This window comes from Echiichthys vipera, assembly GCF_963691815.1.
Source record: "Echiichthys vipera genome assembly, chromosome: 10".
Classification (NCBI taxonomy): domain Eukaryota; kingdom Metazoa; phylum Chordata; class Actinopteri; order Perciformes; family Trachinidae; genus Echiichthys; species Echiichthys vipera.
Genome location: NC_139835.1, coordinates 620,201 through 646,547, shown reverse-complemented (window position 1 = coordinate 646,547; position 26,347 = coordinate 620,201). Strand labels below are relative to the sequence as shown.

At 40.0% G+C, this 26,347-nt stretch overlaps 1 protein-coding gene across 1 annotated transcript in view; it reads left to right on the top strand.

Moving 5' to 3' along the window:
* The first annotated feature begins 19,220 nt into the window (after positions 1-19,220).
* Positions 19,221-26,347, top strand: part of insig2 (insulin induced gene 2) — a 23,874-nt gene continuing 16,747 nt past the window's right edge. The window contains exons 1-2 of the mRNA XM_083921173.1: positions 19,221-19,352; positions 22,860-22,989. Of these exons, the coding sequence (XP_083777299.1) occupies positions 22,868-22,989 (122 nt within the window). The 5' untranslated portion in view covers positions 19,221-19,352; positions 22,860-22,867. The remainder of the gene's footprint in view (positions 19,353-22,859; positions 22,990-26,347) is intronic.

Genomic DNA, 26,347 nt, shown 5'->3' with positions numbered 1-26,347 from the left:
TCCCCCGTAGAGTACGGTGGCAACTATAACCTTTCCTATAACAGACAGGAATGTGGGACAGGCCCAGCTCTATGGAGGACAGACATCTGTCTGCACCAGTTGGGGAGGAAGAAAAGGAAAGAGAAAGACAGACACAAAGACGGACACACTTCTAGTAACTATAATAATATCTATAGTAATGTGAATATGACTTATATGTTATGGCAGTTAATACAGCAGAATAGTAGAAACAAGCACAGCTAAGGTTATAGATTATAATAGTAGCAGGAAGCATCATGCAGGACCACGGCAGCAGGCACCACCATGATCAGCAGAGACCTGAGAGACGACAAAGCACAAACAACTCTGGGGAAGAAGTGAATTAGTAACATGCATGGATGAGACATGAATGATACAGACAGAGAGGAGCGAAGCTCAGAGTATCTGGAAAGGTATTATCCCCTGGGGGACTAAGCCTATAGCAGCATAATTAAGCAGAACAAAATCAGCTTAAAAATAACAACATTGCTAAGGGCTCGTGAGCCCTAGCTGTAAGCTTTATCAAAAAGGAATTTTTAAAGTTTACTCTTAAATATGGGGACAGTGTCTTTCTTCCGAATAACACTTGGGAGTTGGTACCACAGGAGAGGAGTTTGGTAGCTGAAGGCTCTGCCTCCCATTCTACTTTTGGAGACTCAAGGAACGACAAGTAGCCCTGCATTCTCAGAGCGCAGCTATCTATTCGGGTAATACGGTACTATGAGCTCTTTAAGATACAACGGATTCTGACCAATAAGAGGTAGGTAAGGAGAAGGATTTTAAATTCTATTCTAGATTTTACAGGTCGCCAGTGCAAAGAGGATAATACAGGAGAAATATGATCTCTTCGATTTGTTTTAGTTAGTACACGAGCTGCAGCATTTTGGAACAACTGGAGACTCTTAACAGACCTATTGGAGCAGCCTGATAATAAGAAGTTGCAATAGTCCAGCCTAGAACAAATGCATGGACTAGTTTTTTTTGCATCTTTCTGAGACACAATGTTCCTACTTTTTGCAATATTACACAGGTGAATATATATATATATATATATATATATATATATATATATATATATATATATATATATATATATATATACTATATATATATATATATATATATATATATACAATATGCAGTCTTTGTTGTTAGTTTTATGTGAGAATCAAAGGACATATCCTGATCAAAAATAACCCAAAGATTCCTTACTGTGGTGCTGTTGGAGGACAACACAACATCATCCAGAGTAACAATATCTTTAGCTATGAGTTTTGGAGGCCTTTGGGGCCAAGTACAATAACTTCAGTTTTATCTGAGTTTAACATCAGAAAATTGCAGGTCATCCACCTTTTTATTTCCTTAATGCACATTTGAAGTTTAGCTAACTGATCGGTTTCTTCTGGTTTGATTGACAGATACAATTGTGTATCATCAGCATAACAATGAAAATGTATGGAGTGCTTCCTTATAATATTTCCTAAGGGAAGCATATATAAGGTGAATAGAATCGGTTCAAGGACAGAACCCTGTGGAACACCGTGACTAACTTTAGTGTGCATGGAGGATTTGTCGTTAACATGTACAAATTGAGATCTATCTGATAAATATGACTTAAACCAGCTTAATGCGGTTCTGTTAATGCCAATTAGATGCTCCAGTCTCTGTAGCAGGATGCAATGGTCAATAGTGTCGAAGGCTGCACTAAGATCTAGTAAAACAAGTGCAATGATTCGTTCTAAATCCTGACTGGAAGTCCTCAAATAACTCATTATTATATAAAAAGTCACACAGCTGATTGGTGTTGTGGGAATTCTGGATATTTGCAATTCATAATCATAGTTTTGTCAGGTCAGACGCAGTTCAGTGTCTCCTCTGTCTAACCTTCTTAATGGATAACGTAAATAACTGCCTCATGATGGTATAATGGCATATGTGTGCATCTATACTCTGTGTTAGAGACCTTGTAATGAGAGAAGTTCAGAATGTTCAGAATTGGAATGTCTGAGGCATGTTTTGTTCGGTCTAAAGACGTCACCTAAGCAAGGCTTAGCTTGTTCTGTCTCTTCCTCTAAAAGACTGAGCACCAGTTGGCTCGGTGTCATTCCTGCTAAACTCTAAACTTTGCGAGGAAGCAGGTGTGAACGTATTTTTGTCTGCAGAAGAAAAAACTTTGTCAAAATAAACCACGGAGAAAAAGCTGATCCTGTTTGTTGATCTTTATTAAAGAAATCAATTTCCACAACATTGGCGACTAATTTCTCAAGGATCTTAGAGAGAAAGGGAAGGTTAGATATACTAGTGCAACTATATACAATTACTAGTCTATAGTTGGCTAGTAAGACTGGGCTTTTTAAGTAGAGGTTTAATTACTAACTAAAGGTAACACTTATTTAAGTAACCTAGTTTGAATAGAGTCTAGGAGACAAGTAGAGGGCTTTGATGCTAAAATAGTAGAGGTTAATTTGTTAAGGTCAACTGTAGAAAAGCAGTCCAAGAATATATCAGGTCGTACAGTTGTTTCTAAGGTTCCTGGGTTTGAAGAAAAATTGGTGCCAAGCAAGTTGATTTTGTCTCTAATAGTTATTTTGTCATTAAAGAAGGTCATGAAGTCGTTACTACTCAGGGTTATAGGAATACATGGCTCAATGGAGCTGTGGCTCTCTGTCAGCCTGGCTACAGTGCTGAAAAGAAATCTAGGATTGTTATTATTCTCCTCTATTAAAGATGAGTAATAGGCTGCTCTGGCATTACGGAGTGCCTTCCTTTATATTTTTAGACTTTCTTGCCAAACTAAGCGAGATTCCTCCAATTTAGTAGAGCGCCATTTACTTTCCAATTTTCGCGATACTTGTTTTAATTCACGGGTTTGTGAGTTCCCCCTCGGAGCTAACTTCCTGTTTCATTATATTCTTTTTTGAAGGAGCAACAAAGTCGAGTGTTGTTCGTAGTGAGCCTGCAACACGGTCAACAAGGTGATCAGTTTCAGAGAAACTAACGTTAGTGCAGGAATCGTGAATATTAGGATAAGGCATTAAATTAAATGCAGATGGAATCGATTCCTTAAATTTAGTTACAGCACTATCAGATAAACATCTAGTGTAGAAACTTTTGCCCAGAGGTGAGTAGTTCTGTAATATGAATTCAAAAGTTATTAAAAAATGGTCTTATAAAATCGTATTCTGTGGAGAGACTATTAAGTCATTGATTTCCACACCATAAGCCAAAACAAGGTCGAGGGTGTGATTAAAACAGTGAGTAGGTTTATGTACACTCTGACTAAAACCAATCGAATCTAATAGAGAGATAAACGCAGTACTAAGGCTATTATTATCAACGTCCACGTGAATATTAAAATCTCCTACAATAATAACTTGTAACTTGTAACTAACTCAGATTTAAGGACTAAATTTGACAGAAACTCTGAGAATTCAGATAAAAATTCAGAGTACGGACCAGGAGCACGGTACACTATAACAAATATAATTGGCTGCAAAGTTTTCCAGGTTGAATGTGAAAGACAAAGAACAAGACTTTCAAATGAATTATATTTTAGTTTAGGTTTAGGGTTGATTAATAGGCCCGAGTCATAAATAGCTGCAACGCCTCCTCCTCGAACCACTGCCTCGAGGAATATGAGTATTAATATGACTGGGAGGAGTGGATTAATTTAGGCTAACATATTCTTCATGACACAGCCAGATTTCAGTCAGTCAGAGTAAATCAATATGGTTATCGGATATCACATAATTTACTCATACAGCTTTAGATGACAGAGATTTAGATGTTTAAAAGTCCACATTTTATTTTATGATTTTGTTGCATTATTGCAGATTTGGTGTTGATTTGTATCAAGTTTTTCTTTCTGTTCAATTTTGATCTGGTTAATTTAGACGATCGTGGGGCACACAGTGTTTGTATCCTATACTGAGCAGGAAAATGCTCCACAGGGAGCGCAGAGAGGTGTGTAAGACTGCCACTCTGCCTCCTAATTATTATTATATCATATTTATGACTTTTTATCTAATAATGATGACTTTTTATCTCATTATTATGACTTTTATCTCATATTTATGACTTATCTCATTATTATGTCTTTTTATCTTATTTGACTTTTTAACAAATTTTATGACTTTTTATCTAATTTTTTAAACTTTTTCATCTCATTTCAATTTTTAATCTCAATTCGACTTTTAATCTCATGTTTAAAACTTTGTATCTCATATTTATGACATTTTACCTCATTATGAATTTTGAACTTATCATTTAAACTTTTTATCTCATCTTTATGACTTTTTATCTCATATTTATGACTTTTTATCTCATTATTTCAACATTATACCTCATTATTATGACTTTATCTCATTATTTCGACTTTTTATCTCATTGTGACTCTATCTCATTATTTCAACTTTTTATCTCATTATGACTTTTGATCTCATTATTTTGACTTTTTATCTCAACTGTTTGCTCAATATTTTGACTTTTTATCTAATTTTTGACTTTTTATATTTTTATGACTTTTTATCTTATTATGCCTTTTTATCTCATTATTATGACGTATTATTCCATTATTTGGACTTTTTAACTCATTATTTCAACATTGTATCTCATTATTTCGACTTTTTATATCATTTCAACTTTTTATCTAATACTTTTAACTTTTTATCTCATTATTATGACTTTTTATCTCATTATTATGACTTTTTATCTCATTATTGTGACATTTTGTGATTTTTTCAACATTTTATCTTAATATTTTGACTTTTTATCTCATAATGAATTTTCATCTCATTATGACATTTTGTTTCATCATTTTTACTTTTTATCACATTATTTTTACTTTTTATCTCATTATATGATTTTCTTCTCATTATTTTGACTTTTAACTCATTTCAACATTTTATCTCATTATTTTGAATTTTCATCTTATTTTGACATTTTCTCTAATACATATGACTTTATCTCATTATTATGATTTTTTATCTCATAAGTATCACTTTCTATCTTATTATTCTGACATTTTATCTTAGTATTTTGACTTGGTCTCATTATTTTGACTTCTTATCTCTATGACTTTTATCTCATTATTTTGGCTTTGTTATCTCATTCTTTCGACTTTTTATCTCATTATTATGACTTTTTATCTCAACGGTTTATCCCAATATTATGACTTTTTATCTCAACTGTTTATCCCAAAATTTTAACTTTTTATAGCATTATGACTTTTTATCTCATTATTTGGACTTTTTACTTCATATTTATGACTTCTCTTTATTATGACTTTTAATCTCATTATTATTGTCATGAACGGTACACGGATAACAACAAAAAGAGGTGGACCCAATGCAGACACGGACACGAAGTAAAAGTACAAACAAACGTTTAATACTACTAACTAACGCAAAAACACTACAGGGTAAAAAGGTAACACTACTAACTAACGCAAAAACACTACAGGGTAAAAAGGTAACACTAATGACAAGACGGTCGAGGGAAAAACAGGAACGAGGAGACGACAGAAGACTCAGGCAGACGGACGGGAAACAGGAACACGGGAAACTACGGAGAAAGAGAAAACAAACACGATTAGTATATACTTAACGACGGGGAGCATGATAACCACAACGAGAAAGGGGATGCCAATCCGGGGGAATAGTTTTACCAGTGAAGGATCTACAACGGTCCGGGGCTGCATGCCTGTCCGTTCAGGGTATTAATAGTGATCCAGGTGATCAGCGTAACAGGCTGCAGCTTGGGGGGGAACGCCTACCGGACCTAGAAGAAAGACACAAGAGGAACACACACATGCAGGGAAACAGACAGAGGGAGACCAACTCAAACAAAAGGAAGAGAGGAGGGTACTGACAGAACCGAGTCTTGACAGTACTCCCCCCCCCTCAACGAGCGCCTCCAGGCGCCCCACCCGGCCTCCCTGGATGAGCCCGGTAGAAATCCTGGATCAGGAATGGATCCAGGATAAGGGATCTGGAGACCCAGCTCCTCTCCTCCGGACCGCAGCCCTCCCAGTCCAACATGCCGGATGGCCGTCTATGGTACAGGGGGGTGGAGGGGCGACGGCAGGCGGGCACAACGTGCTGGTGGTAACTGGCTTTAACTGGGACACATGGATGGTTGGGTGGATCCTGAGGGAAGCAGGGAGCTTCAGGCGGACCGCACTGGGGTTCATGATTGCTTTGATCTCGAAGGGGCCAATAAAACGAGGAGCAAGCTTATTAGATGCGACATTCAGGGGAATGTCGTGAGAGTTGAGCCAAACCTGTTGTCCAGGTCTGTATTAAGGCGCAGGGATGCGATGGCGATCCGCCATTCTACGGTTCTGCTCCGCCGTCCGAAGCAATGCCCCACGGGTCTCCCTCCAAATCCGATGTACTCTTCGGAGATGGTGTTGAACGGATGGAACAGCTATCTCAGCTTCCTGGGCCGGAAACAGAGGAGGTAAGTAGCCCAACGAACGCCCTCTCTGTTTGACCATTAGACTGGGGATGGAACCCCGAGGATAAACTGACCTTTGCTCCTAAGGCCTGGCAGAAAGCTTTCCAGACACCGGAGGTGAATTGAAGACCACGGTCTGAGACGATGTCCACTGGTATCCCGTGGAGGCGAAAAACATGGTCTCCATGGCCGACGGCAGCTTAGGTAGCAGGACAAAATGGACCATCTTAGAAAATCAGTGGTGACAATAGTATCTTTACCTTGGGATACGGGAAGTCCAGTAACGAAATCCAAGGTGATATGGGACCATGGTCGACCGGGTACCGGGAGAGGGCGGGGAAGACCTGCTGGAGGGCGATGAGAAGTCTTTCCCCGAGCGCAGACGGTTCAGGCCAGGACAAACTCCCGAGTATCAGTAAACATAGTCTTCCACCAGAAGTGACGACGAAGAAGAGACAAGGTCCTGGTGATTCCGGGATGACAGGAGAGACGAGAAAAGTAACCCCAGTGGAGCACCTGGGAGCGAATGCCGGCAGGAACAAACAGACGCCCTGGTGGACCACCACCAGGGTCGGGGTTAGAGCGAGTCTGACGATGGTCTCAATCTCCCAGGTCAATGCTGCCATCACACACGGAGAGGGAACGATGTTGTCCACTCCGGATTCTTCCTTCTTGGCTGGTCCAAACTGACGAGAAAGGGCATCTGGCTTGATGTTCTTACTGCCAGGGATATAAGTCAACGTTAAATTAAAACGCCCAAAAAACAAAGCCCACCGGGCTTGACGGGAATTCAGTTTCTTGGCGGTCTGAATATACGCCAAGTTCTTGTGGTCAGTCCAGACCACAAATGGAACTTCTGCCCAACTCAAATGTGTTTCTGGGCAAAGCAGCAAGTACAAGTGCTTTCATTAGTGGGCCATATAATCAATCACCATTGACAACTTCCTCACTTCAAAGATGTTTGAGTAAGGAGCGGCTGCTGGTAAGTGTTGTAAGTGTTATTTTTAAATTAATTTAGTCAAAGTACTAAATCTACTTTTTATTTTTAGATTAATTTGGTCAATGTACTAAATCTGCTTTTTGTTTTTTTAATTGTTAAATTAATTTAGTCAATGCACTAAATCTGCTTTTTGTGTGTTTATTTTTAAATTAGTTAGGTCAATGTACTAAATCTACTTCTTATTTGTTTATTTTTAAATTAGTTAGGTCAATGTACTAAATCTGCTTCTTATTTGTTTATTTTTAAATTAGTTTGGTCAATGTATTAAATCTATTTTTTATTTGTTTATTTTTACATTAGTTTGGTCAATGTATTAAATCTGTTTTTTATTTGTTTATTTTTAAATTAATTTGGTCAATTTACTAAATCTACTTTAGTACATTCGTAAAAATAAAAAAAACAATAACGAGGTTGTCGTAGTGACGGATAAACAGGAAGAGACTTAGTAACATTAGCTGTCCTCCTGGATGCCTCTATGTTTAGTTTTTCATGACAGTGTCAAACATAATGTTACCTATCTGATCAGTCTTTATAGTTTTGTTTAAGTAAACGTGTCTGTCGCGTTCTGTTTGTTGCTAGTTGTTACGGTAACAGGAAGAGAGAGAGTAACCGCTTAACATTTAAACATCAACTAGTTCTACTCAAGCACTCACAGCTCTCCTTCTTTCAGCCGCTTTCTTGCTAATTAAACGTTATTCAATTCAATTTCAATTCAATTCAATTTTATTTATAGTGCCAAATCATAACAGAAGTTATCTCAGGACACTTTACAAACTAGGTAAAGACCACACTCTATGATAAACATAGACCCAACAATTCCCCCGTAGAGTACGGTGGCAACGAAAACCTTCCCTATTACAGGCAGGAACGTCAGACAGAACCAGCTCTGTGGAGGACGGCCATCTGTCTTGACCGGTTGGGGAGAAAGAAAAGGAGAGAGAAAGAGAGAAAAGACGGACAGATGGACAGAGAAAGACAAAGACAGACACAAACTATAATAATATCTATAGTAATGTGAATATGACTTATATGTTATGGCAGTATAGTAGAAATGGCAGAATAGTAGAAACAAGCACAGCTAAGGTTATAGATTATAATAGTAGCAGGAAGCGTCATGCAGGACCACGGCAGCAGGCACCACCACGATCAGCAGAGACCTGTGAGACGACAAAGCACAAACAACTCCGGGGAAGAAGTTGAATTAGTAACATGCATTGATGAGACATGAATGATACAGGAAGAGAGGAGCGAAGCTCAGAGGCTCTGGAAAAGTATTATCCCCCGGCAGGCTAGGCCTATAGCAGCATAATTAAGCAGAACAAAATCAGCTTAAAAATAACAACAATGCTAAGGGCTCTTAAGCCCTAGCTGTAAGCTTTATCAAAAAGGAAAGTTTTAAGTTTACTCTTAAATAAGGGGACAGTGTCTGTATTCCTAATAACACTTGGGAGTTGGTTCCACAGGAGAGGAGCTTGATAGTTGAAGGCTCTGCTTCCCATTCTACTTTTGGAGACTCTAGGAATGACAAGTAGCCCTGCATTCTCAGAGCGCAGCGATCTAGTTGGTTAATATGGTACTATGAGCTCTTTAAGATACGTTGGAGCCTGACCAAAAAGAGCTTTGTAGGTAAGGAGAAGGATTTTAAATTCTATTCTAGATTTTACAGGTAGCCAATGCAAAGAAGCTAATACAGGAGAAATATGTTCTCTTCGATTTGTTTTAGTTAGTACACGAGCTGCAGCATTTTGGACCAAGTGGAGACTCTTAACAGACTTATTGGAGCAGCCTGATAATAAGGAGTTGCAGTAGTCCAGCCTAGAAGTAACAAATGCATGGACTAGTTTTAATGCATCTTTCTGAGGGACAATGTTCCTAATTTTCACAGTATTACGCAGGTGAAAATATGCAGTCCTTGTCGTAAATTTTATGTGAGAATCGAAGGACATCCTGATCAAAAATAACACCCAGATTCCTTACTGTGGTGCTGGAGGACAACACAACATCATTCAGATTAACAATGTCTTTAGCTATTGAGTTTCGGAGGCCTTTGGGGCCAAGTACAATGACTTCAGTTTTATCTGAGTTTAACATCAGAAAATTGCAGGTCATCCAGCTTTTTATTTCCTTAATGCACGCACATTTGAAGTTTATCTAACTGATGGGTTTCTTCTGGTTTGATCGACAAATATAATTGTGTATCATCAGCATAACAATGAAAGTTTATGGAAACAACAAACTTAGATCTATCTGATAAATATGACTTAAACCAGCTCAGTGCAGTTCCTTTCATGCCAATTAGATGCTCAAGTCTCTGTAGCAGGATGTGATGGTCAATAGTGTCGAAGGCAGCACTAAGATCTAGTAAGACAAGTACAGAGACAAGTCCTTTGTCTGAAGCTATTAGAAGGTCGTTAGTAATTTTTACTAGTGCTGTCTCAGTGCTATGATTTGCTCTAAATCCTGACTGGAAGTCCTCAATTAACTCATTATGTAAAAAGTCGCACAGCTGATTGGCGACTAATTTCTCAAGGATCTTAGAGAGAAAAGGAAGGTTAGATATAGGTCTATAGTTGGCTAGTACCTCAGGATCAAGACTGGGCTTTTTAAGAAGAGGTTTAATTACAGCTACTTTAAAAGACTGTGGTACATAACCTGCTGATAAAGACATGTTAATCATATCTAATACAGGAGTGCTAACAATAGGTAACACTTCTTTAACTAACCTAGTTGGAATAGAGTCTAGGAGACAAGTAGAGGGCTTTGATGCTGAAATAGTAGAGGTTAATTTGGTAAGGTTGACTGTAGAAAAGCAGTCCAAGAACATATCAGGTCGTACAGTTGGTTCCTGAGTTCCTGGGTTTGAAGAAAAATCTGTGCCAAGCGAGTTGATTTTGTCTCTAATAGTTATAATCTTGTCATTAAAGAAGGTCATGAAGTCGTTACTACTCAGGGTTATAGGAATACATGGCTCAATAGAGCTGTGGCTCTCTGTCAGCCTGGCTACAGTGCTGAAAAGAAATCTAGGATTCTTCTTATTCTCCTCTATTAAAGATGAGTAATAGGCTGCTCTGGCATTACAGAGGGCCTTCCTATATGTTTTCAGACTTTCGTGCCAAGCTAAGCGAGATTCCTCCAATTTAGTAGAGCGCCATTTACTTTCCAATTTTCGCGATACTTGTTTTTATTCACGGGTTTGTGAGTTATACCACGGAGCTAACATCCTCTGTTTCATTATCTTCTTTTTTAAAGGAGCAACAGAGTCGAGTGTTGTGCGTAGAGAGCCTGCAACACTTTCAACAAGGTGATCAATTTCAGAGAAACTAACGTTAATGCAGGAATCTTGAATATTAGAATAAGGCATTAAATTAAATGCAGATGGAATCGATTCCTAAATTTAGTTATAGCACTATCAGATAAACATCTAGTGTAGACACTTTTGCCTACAGGTGAGTAGTCCTGTAATATGAATTCAAAAGTTATTAAATAATGGTCTGATAATAGTATTCTGTGGAAAGACTATTAAGTCATTGATTTCCACACCATAGGCCAAAACAAGGTCGAGGGTGTGATTAAAACAGTGAGTAGGTTTATGTACAATCTGACTAAAACCAATTGAATCTAATAGAGAGATAAACGCAGTACTAAGGCTATTATTAACAACTTCCACATGAATATTAAAATCTTCTAAAATGATTACTTTATCAGTGTAGCGGACCCTTGGCGTCAACAAAATGAGGCGGAGAGAATCTGACGGGTGCTTAATTTTTATTGTTTGCTGTAGCACCGTGAAAACTATGAGAAGTAAATACAGAAAGAAAATAAAGAGGTTAGATCAAACATATGAAAAATTTGATTCATAATTTCCAAATCCTCAATACAATCGCCCCCATTCAATAATGACATACAAAGGAGATACATTTATTAGAAAGTGTTTACACTCATTGTTAAAACTTGGTCAACCAAAAAACAAATCTAGACACCTCAAGGATAAAAGTAATTGCCGAAAATTCAAGTTTCACATACCTCGTTCCACTTCACCAAGGGAGCTAATTGTTTGTATGTTGCAGGTGCAGGAAAGCCATCTGCCTCCTAATAACAATAAACAAACTTAGGACTGATTTTAGCAACCTAATCAACATAAAGATAGTACGTGATTACAATACTTGGATCAAATCAAACTTACTGGGAGTGCCACAAACAATCCAGACAAAGAAAAGGCCCAGCAGAGACAAAGGGGAAGGCGATTGAGATGCGCACAGATGAAGATGCGCACAGGTGAGCTTACAGGGCTCGTTGTCTCCTACCTATTATACCTTGCTAGAACTGGCCACTAGTTGGCAGTCCAGGGTCATTCACATGCTCCACAAAGAGAGGCTGAGGTGACAGCCTAAAACAATGTATTGTTCCTTACAATCAGATTTAAGGACTAAATTTGACAGAAACTCTGAGAATTCAGACAAAAATTCAGAGTAAGGACCAGGAGCACGGTAAACTATAACAAGTATAATTGGCTGCACAGTTTTCCAGGTTGAATGTGAAAGACTAAGAACAAGACTTTCAAATGAATTATAATTTACTTTAGGTTTAGGGTTTATTAATAGGCCTGAGTCATAAATAGCTGCAACGCCTCCTCCTCGACCACTGCCTCGAGGAATATGAGTATTAATATGACTGGGAGGAGTGGATTCATTTAGGCTAACATATTCTTCATGACACAGCCAGGTTTCTGTCAGACAGAGTAAATCAATATGGTTATCTGATATCAGATAATTGTGAGAGGATGCACAAGACTGAGCTTCCATGGTGCTGAGCCGTGCCTCTAACTCACTGAGCCTCGTCTCCAGCGCTACAAATACACAACACTTATTACATCTACCATTATCACTAAAGGAGGCAGAGGAGTAGCTAAACATAAGACACTCCGAGCAAGAGAGAGCAGGAGAGAGATGGGAAGCCATCACCAGCCGAGAAGCTAACTTCTAAGTTAAAGTGGCTAACAGCGTGTAACGTTTAATTAGCAAGAAAGCGGCTGAAAGAAGGAGAGCTATGAGTGCTTGAGTAGAACTAGTTGATGTTTAAATGTTAAGCGGTTACTCTCTCTCTTCCTGTTACTGTAACAACAAGCAAGATTTAATACATTGACCAAACTAATTTAAAAATAAACAAATAAAAAATAGATTTAATACATTGACCAAACTAATTTAAAAATAAACAAATAAGAAGTAGATTTAGTACATTGACCTAACTAATTTAAAAATAAACACACAAAAAGCAGATTTAGTACATTGACTAAATTAATTTAACAATAAAAAGAAAAAAGCAGATTTCGTACATTGACCAAATTAATTTAAAATAAAAAGTAGATTTAGTACTTTGACTAAATTAATTAAAAGAAATGAGGCTCAGTGAGTTAGAGGCACGGCTCAGCACCCTGGAAGCTCAGTCTTGTGCTACGGTAGCTAGCCGGCCACCTATATCTCTAGCCGGTGCAAAGCCACATAGTGTAGCGTTGGCTTCTGCTAACACTCCCCGGGCAATCCATGAGCAGCCAGGGTCCTCCTGGGTGACTGTGAGAGGAAAGCATAGTTCTAAATCAAAGCCCATGGTTAACCATCCACCCGTTCACGTTTCAAACAAGTTTTCTCCACTCAGTGACACACATGCTGAGGAAACAACACTGGTAATTGGCAGCTCCATTCTGAGAAACGTGAACTTAGCAACACCAGGGACCATAGTAAAATGCGTCCCAGGGGCCAGAGCGGGCGACATTTAGTCCTATTTGAAACTGCTGGCTAAGGATAAACTTAAATATGATAAGATTGTTATTCAAGTCGGCGGTAATGACACCAGATTACGTCAATCGGAGGTCACTAAAATTAATGTGGAGTGTGTGCATATGCAAAAACTATGTCGGACTCCGGAATTTTCTCTGGTCCCCTGCCCAACTTGACTTGCGATGACTAGTATAGTCGCATGTCATCATTCCGTCACTGGCTGTCTGGATGGTGCCCGGTAAATAATGTGGGCTTCGTGGATAATTGGCAGTCTTTCTGGGGAAAACCTGGTCTTATTAGGAGAGATGGTATTCATCCTACTTTGGAGGGTGCTGCTCTCATATCTCAGTCACAGTTTAATACACCATTCTGCGCTGCCCTTATCGCAGGTGCCCAGGAAGCAGAGTGGCAGTCTTATACACCTCTCTGTGCTCCCTGTGGAGCATTTTCCAGCTCAGTATAGTATACAAACGCTGTGTGCCCCAAGATCATCTAAATTAACCAGATCAAAACTGAACAGAAGAGGCGCTATACAGAAAAACTTGATACAAATCAACACCAAATCTGCGATAATGCAACAAAATCAGAAAATAAAATGTGGCCTTTTAAACATCAGATCTCTGTCATCTAAAGCTGTACTAGTAAATGATCTGATATCAGATAACCATATTGATTTACTCTGACTGAAACCTGGCTGTGTCATGAAGAATATGTTAGCCTAAATGAATCCACTCCTCCCAGTCATATTAATACTCATATTCCTCGAGGCAGTGGTCGAGGAGGAGGCGTTGCAGCTATTTATGACTCAGGCCTATTAATAAACCCTAAACCTAAAGTAAATTATAATTCATTTGAAAGTCTTGTTCTTAGTCTTTCACATTCAACCTGGAAAACTGTGCAGCCAATTATACTTGTTATAGTGTACCATGCTCCTGGTCCGTACTCTGAATTTCTGTCTGAATTCTCAGAGTTTCTGTCAAATTTAGTCCTTAAATCTGATAAAGTAATCATTTTAGGAGATTTTAATATTCATGTGGACGTTGTTAATAATAGCCTTAGTACTGCGTTTATCTCTCTATTAGATTCGATTGGTTTTAGTCAGAGTGTACATAAACCTACTCACTGTTTTAATCACACCCTCGACCTTGTTTTGGCTTATGGTGTGGAAATCAATGACTTAATAGTCTTTCCACAGAATACTATTTTATCAGACCATTATTTAATGACTTTTGAGTTCATATTACAGGACTACTCACCTCTAGGCAAAAGTGTCTACACTAGACGTTTATCTGATAGTGCTATGACTAAATTTAAGGAATCGATTGCATCTGCATTTAATTTAATGCCTTATTCTAATATTCAAGATTCCTGCATTAACGTTAGTTTCTCTGAAATTGATCACCTTGTTGAAAGTGTTGCAGGCTCTCTACGCACAACACTCGACTCTGTTGCTCCTTTAAAAAAGAAGATAATGAAACAGAGGATGTTAGCTCCGTGGTATAACTCACAAACCCGTGAATAAAAACAAGTATCGCGAAAATTGGAAAGTAAATGGCGCTCTACTAAATTGGAGGAATCTCGCTTAGCTTGGCATGAAAGTCTAAAAACATATAGGAAGGCCCTCCGTAATGCCAGAGCAGCCTATTACTCATCTTTAATAGAGGAGAATAAGAAGAATCCTAGATTTCTTTTCAGCACTGTAGCCAGGCTGACAGAGAGCCACAGCTCTATTGAGCCATGTATTCCTATAACCCTGAGTAGTAACGACTTCATGACCTTCTTTAATGACAAGATTATAACTATTAGAGACAAAATCAACTCGCTTGGCACAGATTTTTCTTCAAACCCAGGAACTCAGGAACCAACTGTACGACCTGATATGTTCTTGGACTGCTTTTCTACAGTCAACCTTAACAAATTAACCTCTACTATTTCAGCATCAAAGCCCTCTACTTGTCTCCTAGACTCTATTCCAACTAGGTTACTTAAAGAAGAGTTACCTATAGTTAGCACTCCTGTATTAGATATGATTAACATGTCTTTATCAGCAGGTTATGTACCACAGTCTTTTAAAGTAGCTGTAATTAAACCTCTTCTTAAAAAGCCCAGTCTTGATCCTGAGGTACTAGCCAACTATAGACCTATATCTAACCTTCCTTTTCTCTCTAAGATCCTCGAGAAATTAGTCACCAATCAGCTGTGCGACTTTTCACATAATAATGGGATATTTGAGGATTTCCAGTCAGGATTTAGAGCGAATCATAGCACTAAGACAGCACTGGTGAAAATTACTAACGACCTTCTTATAGCTTCAGACAAAGGACTTGTCTCTGTACTTGTCTTACTAGATCTTAGTGCGGCCTTCGACACTATTGACCATCACATCTTGCTACAGAGACTTGAGCTTCTAATTGGCATTAGTAGCTCAGTCCATAGGTGACTGGGCTGGGAACCGGAGGGTTGCTGGTTCGAGTCCCTGTGTGGACCATGAATGGAGTATGGACTGGTGGCTGAAGAGGTGCCAGTTCATCTCCCAGGCACTACTGAGGTGCTGTTGAGCAAGGCACTGAACCCCCAACTGCTCGGGGCACCGGTCACTGGCAGCCCCCTCGCTCTAACATCTCTCCAGCGGTTGCATGTATATAGGTCCTGTCTGAGCATGTGTGTGTATTTCGAGCCTGTGTGTGTGTAAAATGAAAAAAAAAAAAAATAGAGTGAAAATTGAATTTCCCCATTCGCGGGACTAATAAAGGAATTATTCTTCTTCTAAAGGAACCGCACTGAGCTGGTTTAAGTCTTATTTATCAGATAGATCTCAGTTTGTACATGTTAATGACAAATCCAAATCCAAATCCATTCACACTAAAGTTAGTCATGGAGTCCCACAGCGTTCTGTCCTTGGACCGATTCTATTCACCTTATATATGCTTCCCTTAGGAAATATTATAAGGAAGCACTCCATAAACTTTCATTGTTATGCTGATGATACACAATTATATTTGTCGATCAAGCCAGAAGAAACCCATCAGTTAGATAAACTTCAAATGTGCATTAAGGAAATAAAAAGCTGGATGACCTGCAATTTTCTGATGTTAAACTCAGATAAAACTGAAGTCATTGTACTTGGCCCCAAGGGCCTCCGAAACTCAATAGCTAAAGACATTGTTAATCTGGATGATGTTGTGTTGTCCTCCAGCACCACAGTAAGGAATCTGGGTGTTATTTTTGATCAGGATTAGTCCTTCGATTCTCACATAAAATTTACGACAAGGACTGCATATTTTCACCTGCGTAATATTGCAAAAATTAGGAACATTGTGTTTCAGAACGATGCAGAAAAACTGGTCCATGCATTTGTTACTTCCAGGCTGGACTACTGCAACTCCTTATTATCAGGCTGCTCAAATAAATCTGTTAAGAGTCTCCAGCTGGTCCAAAATGCTGCAGCTCCTTTACTGACTAAAACAAATCTAAGAGAACATATTTCTCCTGCCTTAACTTCTTTGCACTGGCTACCTGTAAAATCTAGAATAGAATTTGAAATCCTTCTCCTTACCTACAAAGCTCTTATTGGTCAGGCTCCGTCATATCTTAAAGAGCTCATAGTACCGTATTACCCGACTAGATTGCTGTGCAGTGAGAATGCAGGGCTACTTGTTGTTCCTAGAGTCTCCAAAAGTAGAATGGGAGGCAGAGACTTCAGCTACCAAGCCCCGCTCCTGTGGAACAAACTCCCAAGTGTTATCTGGGAGCCAGACACTGTCCCCATATTTAAGAGTAAACCTAATGTAGCTTACAGCTAGGGCTTACGAGCCCTTAGCAATGTTGTTATTTTTAAGCTGATTTTGTTCTGCTTGATTATGATGCTTTAGGCTTAGTCTGCCGGGGGATACTACTTATCCTCTGAGCTTCTCTCTTCTCTGTCTGTATCATTCATTTCTCATCAATGCATGTTACTAATTCAACTTCTTCCCCGGAGTTGTTTGTGATTTGTCGTCTCTCAGGTCTCTGCTGATTGTGGTGGTGCCTGCTGCCGTGGTCCTGCATGACGCTTCCTGCTGCTATTATAATCTATGACCTTAGCTGTGCTTGTTTCTACTATTCAGCTGTATTAACTGCCATAACATATAATTCATATTCACATTACTATAGATATTATTATAGTTACTGGAAGTGTGTCTGTCTTTGTGTCTGTCTTTGTCTCTCTCTATCCATCAGTCCGTCTTTTCTCTCTTTCTCTCCTTTTCTTCCTCCCCAACCGGTGCAGACTGATGTCCGTCCTCCACAGAGCTGGGTCTTTCCTACGTTCCTGTCTGTTCAAGGGAAGGTTTTCGTTGCCACCGTACTCTAAGGGGGAATTGTTGGGTCAATGTAAATCATAAATAAGTCATAGATTGTGGTCTATACCTAGTCTGTAAAGTGTCCTGAGATAACTTTTGTCATGATTTGGCACTATAAATAAAACTGAATTGAATTGAATCTCATTATTTTTACCTCATTATTATGACTTTATCTCCTTATTATGACTTTTTATCTTATTTCGACTTTTTATCTTATTTTATCTGTTTATCTCATTAATATGACTTGATCTCCTTATGACTTTTTATCTTATAATTTTGACTTTTTATCTGATAATAATGACTTTTTATCTCATTTCTTTGACTTTTTATCCTATTATGACTTTTTATCTCATTATTTTGACTTATTTCATTGTGATTTTTTTAAATCTCATTTCAACTTTTTATATCATTATTATTACCTTTTGTCTCACAACTTTGACTTTTTATCTCATAATTATGACTTTTTATCTCATTATTATGACTTTTTTCTCATAATTCTACTCTTTATCTCATAATTTTTACTTTTTATCTCATCATTTTGATTGAATAGCTCATAATTATGTCTTTGTATATCATTATTTCGACTTTTTTTATCTCATAATAATGACTTACCATGACGATGTTTTTTTTTCAGTGGTGGAAACGGGCTTCCATATTGTGACGCTTTATTATAATCTTTTTTAATAACAGCTTTATTTGAAAAATAAGTTCACATAGATACAAATAGTATACAGGAAACAGTATAAAATGAAAATACAAAGAACATGTGCCAGGGGTGATGTTCATTTAACAATGTTATACATGTTACAATAGTCAATGGTTTTAATAGCCTTTTCATTTGCTACTTTTGTGATTAGTTTAAAGTAAGGTTCCATTTCAATTTTAAAAACATAAAAACATGGGGTTTTCTCAGAAAATGTACTTTCATGAATATGAAATTTTGCAATAGTTAAAAACAGATTTATTAAAAAGTAACATTTTCCTTCTTGCTTAGGGTAATTATGGAACCAAAAAGAACATTTTCCCAAAGTCAAATAAAATCAAAAGTGAAAGAGTCAATAATACATTTGCTAAGGTTTGCCCATAGTTTTTTGGTGCAAGAGCAAAGCCAAAACAAATGAACAACTGTTTCTGGATGTAAATTACAGAAAGAGCAGTTAATATTAATTTATTTTTAAAATCTTGCATATAACGATTGGTTGGATAATATCTGTGTTTGATTTTGTAAGAAACCTCCTTAACCTTATTTGTGATTAAAAATCGTCAGGAAGCCTCCAAGTTTTTCCCCAATCAGTATGATCTGTGAAACGATTCTAATAAACAGTAATATTAGGGGGCGCAACCATATGTTTTTGGAATAAGGCTCGTACTTTTTTTCAATTATTATTCTTTTGGGTAAGAGAGAAACATATTTTTTCTTCTGGGGAGTCAGTTGAATATGGGACCGATACATGTCTAGATGAGGATGTACAATTCCATATTGTGACTCTTGCAGACAGGAATTACTTTTTGGGGTTATGGGTAAATCCCCGGATGGACCTAAACTTCAATCACCTGATACGTCAGTTTTGTGTAACGTAGTTACGTCATAGCTTTAGACTCTGATTGGGTGTTCATTCATTTTAGTCAGCCGGAAGTAGTGTCAGGAGGGAGACAGCAGGCTAATCCATATTTTCGTGTAGTGCAGTCTATTGTTATACACGGAGCTATTTTAAATGCTATATGAAATGTATCATTGTATTGGCACGTCTCTGTCAACATAAGGTAAGAGTTAACTTTGCCCTCCGCGAGTGTGCTTTGACGGGTAACTGTTGATGACTAATGTTCTTTAGCTAGCTATTATATATTATCAGGCTAACTAACTAATTTAGCGGATCCGCTACCATCACATCTAACTGTTACTTGTTCGTTATTACTTTTTATCGTAATTTAGGTGTTTACGGTCCATTGTCTCGCTTAACCTTATTCTTCAGCAGCAAGTAGCTAAAGAAAGTAAAATGTTGTTGACGCTGCTTAATGACTAACGTTAGCGTTAAGCTACGTCCGCCAGGTAGCCAGTTTATAGCAACCCTGTCGATAGCTAAGTTGCTGTTTAAAATCTTTTTTTTATTGAGTAAGCTGTGTTAAAGTTGTGCCTCAGATGACCAAATCAAGGTGAATTATCCCAGTGTGTGCCTCTATTGTATTATCCCAGCACGAGAAGCACAGACTGGGGCTACAGGCGAGGGCAGTCACACTCATTCATAAAGCTACCTCACAGTTAACAAACTATTGATGGAAAAGTGCTGCAGCTTGATAGCATCGGCATCAACAGCAGCCTCTTAAAAGCAATTTTACACAATACATTGAGAAAGTGCACGGTTGGTTGTAATTTTATAATTTCAAAGACAAATGCTGGATCTGCTCTGTTTTCAGTTAATAATTGTTTAGCGGAAAGGACAATTGTGACAGCAGGCTTCAGGGCCAGTGTTTGGAATGTTTAAGCATACAAATAAGTTAACTTATGTCCTCAGTTGCCCCCCAGTATACACAGTGCCAAGAACAAATGCACAGAAAGATCCATATAGACATATAGCTAAATAAAGAGAACATGTAGCATATACACAGGCAAGTATCAGAATCAGAAATACTTTAAGAAATTGTTTTTGTTGCAAACTCCAGCTATACAAACAACATATTTAACAACAACGATATTATACAGATAAGATGTATTTGTAAAAACAGAAATATAAAACAATATATATACAGTATACACTCACCAGCCATTTTATGAGGTGCACCTGTCCAACTGCTTGTAAATGCAAAATTTCTAATCCACCAATCACATGGCAGCAACTCAATGCATGTAGACATGGTCAAGACGATCTGCAGCAGTTCAAAGCAGCATCAGAATGGGGAAGAAAGGTGATTGAAGTGACTTTGAAGGTGGCGTGGTTGTTGGTGCCGGCCGGGCTTCTCTGATGATTTCAGAAACTCCTGATCTGCTGGGATTTTCACGCACAACCATCTCTAGGGTTTACAGAGAATGCTCCCAAAAAGAGAACAGATCAAGTGAGTGGCAGTTTTGTGGGTGCAAATGCCTTGTTTTAGCCAAAGGTCAGAAGAGAATAGCCAGACTGGTTGGAGCTGATAGAAAAGCAACAGTAACTCAAATATCTACTGGTTCCAACAGAGGAATGCAGGAGAGCATCTGTTAACACACAACACCACCTACTTTCTAGGAGATAGGGAACAGCAGCAGAAGACCACACTGACACTTTATCAAGCACCAGGTGCACCTAATAAGTGTGTGTGTGTGTGTGTGTGTGTGTGTGTGTGTGTGTGTGTGTGTGTGTGTGTGTGTGTGTGTGTGTGTGTGTGTGTGTGTGTGTGTGTGTGTGTGTGTGTGTGTGTGTGTGTGTGTGTGTGTGTGTGTGTGTGTGTGTGTGTGTGTGTGTGTGTGTGTGTGTGTGTGTGTGTGTGTGTGTGTGTGTGTGTGTGTGTGTGTGTGTGTGTGTGTGTGTGTGTGTGTGTGTGTGTGTGTGTGTGTGTGTGTGTAAATTATTGTGCAACAGTTTCAATACAAAGGTGGGAAAGGGTCAGAGTAACAAAACATAAAGCTAACGTAAAATAAATCAAGCAATTAACTAAGTGTGACAGAGTGCAACAGACATTGTGGTTAAGCGTAGGTTTATACAATATACAACAATACGCACTGTGCAGTTTAGCAGCAGATTGAAATGAAATAAGTACAAACTAAATAAGTGAGAAGGAGCGATAAGTTATAAGTGTTAAAAATGTAGCAGCATATATATATATATTTGTGACCAAACAAAGGAGCTTGTAGTGGATCTGAGCAGGGTAAAAACACCTGTGACCCTGTCCAAGGGGTCCCTGTGGACACTGTAAAGGAGTATAAGTACCTGGGGGTGTAATTCAATAATAAGTTGAACTGGACTAGAAACACAGAGGCTGTCTACAAAAAGGGCCAAAGTTGACTCTTCTTCCTGAGGAGGTTGAGGTCCTTTAACATCTTCCGGATGATGCTGAGGATGTTTTATGAGTCTGTAGTGGCCAGTGCGATCTTCTTCGCTGTCACATGCTGGGGCAGTGGGCTGAAGGTCGCAGACACCAACAGACTGAACAAACTGATCAGGAGGGCTGGTGATGTCGTGGGGGAGGAGCTGGACACCCTGACGACCGTGGCAGAGAGGAGGATGCTGTCCAGGCTCTGGTCTATACTGGACAATGTCTCCCACCCTCTCTACGACACACTGGCCCAGCAGAGGAGCACCTTCAGCAGAAGACCCAGATGCACCACAGTACGCCGCAGGAAATCTTTCCTGCCTGTGGTCATTAAACTATACAATGTATCCCAAGGAGAGTCTGTCACCTCCTCTCTGTGATTTAAACTCAACTATAGACAATCTGTTCTATTGCACTTTAGTCTGGTATTTTTGATCATGTGTATATATTTCTTAAAAGTTTTTTATGATGTTTGTTTTCGGCTGTATAATATTTGTTGTTTGTATATCTGGAGTTTCGTAGCAAAAAATACTTTCCCCCTGGGACTATTAAAGTATTTCTGATTCTTATATTTCTTTTTTATATATAAAATATCAACTTTACAATAGTTAAGGTATAAAGACACTGTAACCTTAAGTGACGGTAAAGATCTATTACTTGCAGTTTTACACTGCTTTAGTTTTAATTAGGTGGACCATAACTGTATACACTCAGACAACACACAGTATCCATATACAGGAAGGGTATTCACTGTTAAGTGTAGATGGTATAATAGTGCATAGGAGAGCAAAGATTATTGGAATAAATATATTGTATAGATAATAAAACATAATAATACAGTATGTAATTATACAGTAAATACAGTAGGTGCTTTGTAGGCATTTATTGGTGCATAACATTCTTTTTCTTTATGATGTTTAATATTTAATACAATACTTTGCAAATCTTTTATTAGTAATAAAACGGCATGCATAAGTATTAATTCTCTGATATATTATAGATTACTCTGTCCTCTGACAACATAAATGTGTGATTTCCCAAACCTGATTCCCAACTAGGACCACACATGTATGGTTGTGGATCCATACGCTCTGAAATCACTCTTAAAGCTGAAAGTTCTGTTTTCTAGAAGATTTTCCAGTCTTTCTTTCTTTCTTGATCCCTGTCTGTCCTTTTTTTCAGCTCGTGCTGGGATGTCAGGGGAGGACATTGAACTCACTGATGGATAAAGACGTCATATATACTTCTGTTTTTTCCCCGACATAGGTGTTTGAATGTCCCTAACACTGACAGCCATGAGCAACAGCGCAGTGACCAGCGGTCAGCAGCAGTGGTCGGGGCTCGGGCAGACGCCAAGGCCTTCCCGGGGCCCTTATATCTCAGTCATCACCAACAGGTTTGCACTGCGTCTTCATCACATAAGGTCACATTGAGAAGAACAACATGATGACCAAATCTACTATTTTTTGTTGTTGCTATATTGTACATAGCTCTGGGAGGATATGTCATAGTCTGTTGGGCATAGGATGCAGTACACTGCATTAAAGGCTCATTAGGCAGTTCATTTTTGTCAGTATTAGGCAAAAACTTCCAAAATAATCTTGGGGATAATGTAAATTAAGTGATGTGAGAGAGTTTCTCCTTGGCTCTGTTTTCAGCCTGCAAAGAGTTTACCTGTGACGTTAGAATTTGACCAATCACAGAGCAGCTGAGAGAGCCACCCCTGTCATTGGCTGTTTTAATTCAATTTCAATTCAATTAGATTTTGTTTATAGTGCCAAATCATAACAAAAGTTATCTCAGGACACTTTACAGAGTAGGTAAAGACCCCACTCTATGACTTATTTATGATTTACATAGACCCAACAATTCCCCCGTAGAGTACGGTGGCAACGAAAACCTTCCCAGGCAGGCAGGAATTTGGGACAGACCCAGCTCTGTGGAGGACAGTCATCTGTCTTGTCCGGTTGGGGAGGAAGGAAAGGAGAGAGAAGGAGAGAAAAGACGGACAGATGGACGGAGAGAGACAAAGACAGACACAAAGACAGAGAGACAGCCACACTTAAAATAAGCAAATAAAAACAGTAACTGTAATAATATCTATAATAATGTGAATATAACTTATATGTTATGGCAGTTAATACAGAAACAATCAAATGGACAAACGAGGAAGAGGAAGAGGAAGAGAGACCCTGCCCGGAGGAAGCGGGCACGGACAGCAGAAGCTGGCTCTGGGGACGTGAAATGTCACCTCTCTGTCGGGGAAGGAGCCGGAGCTTGTGCGGGAGGTGGAGCGCTACCAGTTCTACTCTCACAAACCCCCGGCTGAGCGCTGCGGTGTTGGAGTTCACCCCGGTGGACGAGAGGGTCGTCTCCTTATGCCTGCAGATGGTAGGGGGGAAAACACTGACTGTTGTTTGCAGCAGTTCAGAGTATTCTGCCTTCTTGGAGACCCTGAATGGAGTCCTGAATGGGGATCCAGTAGGGGACTCCATAGTTCTGCTGGGAGACTTCAACGCCCACGTGGGCAATGATTGAGAGGCGTGATTGGTGCCCTGATCTAAATTTGAGTGGTAGTCAGTTATTAGACTTCTGTTCTAGTCACGGATTGTCTATAACTAACGCCATGTTCAAACATAAGGATGCTCATAAGTGTACGTGGTACCAGAGCACCCTAGGCCAAAGATGATGAACGATTTTGTGATCGTATCATCTGATCTGAGGCCATATGTTTTGGTTACTCGAGTGAAGAGAGTGGCAGAGCTGTCAACTGACCACCATCTGTAGATGAGTTGGGTCAGAGGGGGAAGATTCTGGACAGACCAGGTAAGCCCAAACGAGTAGTGCAGGTGAACTGGGAACGTCTGGAGGAGGCCCCTGTCCGAGAGATCTTCAACTCACACCTCCGGTGGAGCTTTTCTACCATCCCTGTGGAGGTTGGGGGCATTGAACCGGAGTGGGCAATGTTCAAAGCATCCATTGCTGAAGCTACAGCCGTGAGCTGTGGCCTCAAGGTCTTAGGTGCCTCAAGGGGCGGTAACCCTTCAACACCGTGGTGGACACCGGTGGTCAGGGAAGCTGTCCGACTGAAGAGGGAGGCCTTCTGGGATATGTTATACCAGAAGACTCCGTAGGCAGTTGCAAGGTACCGACAGGCCAGAAGGGCTGCAGCCTCTGCTGTGTCAGAGGCAAAGCAGTGGGTGTGGGAAGAGTTCGGAGAAGGACTTTCGGGCGGCACCAAGGTGCTTCTGGAAAACCATTCTTCATCTCAGGAGGGGCAAACAGGGAATCGTCCAAGCTGTTTACAGTAAGGACGGGATGCTGGTGACCTCAACCGATGAGGTAATCGGGCGGTGGAAGGAGCATTTTGAGGAACTCCTTAATCCGACTAACACGCCCTCTTTTGTAAAGGCAGAGCTGGAGGCTGATGGGGAATCATTGTCAATATCACTGGCGGAAGTCACTGAGGTAGTCAAACAACTCTACAGTGGCAAAGCCCCAGGGATTGATGAGATTCGTCCAGAAATGCTTAAAGTTTTGGGTTTGGAGGGGGTCTCTTCAACATTGCGTGGAAGTCTGGGACAGTGCCAAGGGAGTGGCAGACTGGGATGGTGGTTCCCCTGTTTAAAAAGGGGGACCAAAGGGTGTGTGCCAAAATATCACACTACTCAGCCTCCCTGGTAAAGTCTACTCCAAGGTGCTGGAAAGGAGGGTTCATCCTATAGTTGAACCTCAGCTTGAAGAGGAACAATGCGGATTCCATCCTGGACGTGGAACAACGGACCAGCTCTTCACCCTCGCAAGGATCCTGGAGGGGGCCTGGGAGTATGCCCATCCAGTCTACATGTGTTTTGTGGATCTGGAGAAGGCCTATGACCGGGTCCCTTGGGAGATACTGTTGGAGGTGCTGCGGGAGTATGGGGTGAGGGGGCCATCCAATCTCCGTACACCCAAAGCAAGAGCTGTGTCCGGATCCTCTGCAGTAAGTCGGATTCGTTCCCGGTGGGGGTTGGCCTCCGCCAGGGGTGCGCTCTGTCACCAATCCTTTGTTTTTTCATGGACAGGATATCGAGGTGTAGTCGTGGTGGGGAGGGGTTGCAGTTCGGTGGGCTGAGGATCTCGTCTCTGCTTTTTGCAGATGATGTGGTCCTGATGGCATCGTCGGTCAGTGACCTTCAGCACTCACTGGATCGGTTCGCGGCCGAGTGTGAAACGGCTGGGATGAGGATCAGCACCTCTTAATCTGAGGCCATGGCTCTCAGCAGGAAACCGGTGGATTGCTTACTCCAGGTAGGGAATGAGTCCTTTCCCCAAGTGAAGGAGTTCAAGTACCTCGGGATCATGTTCACGAGTGAGGGGACGGAGAATCTGAGCAGCGGGGGCGATGTTGCAGTCGCTCTACCGCACCGTTCAGCTCTCGATCTACCGGTCAATCTTCGTTCCTACCCTCACTTTTGGTCATGTAAACTGGGTCATGACCATAAGAACGAGGTCACGGGTACAAGCGGCCGAAATGGGTTCAAGTTCAGCCATCCGTGAGGAACTCTGAGTAGAGCCGCTGCTCCTTTGCATTGAAAGGAGCCAGTTGAGGTGGTTTGGGCATCTAGTAAGGATGCACCCTGTGCGCCTCCCTAGGGAGGTGTTCCAGGCACGTCCAGCTGGGAGGAGGCCTCGGGGAAGACCCAGGACCAACTGAAGAGATTATATCTCCACACTGGCTGGGAACGCCTCGGGATCCCCCAGTTAGAACTGGT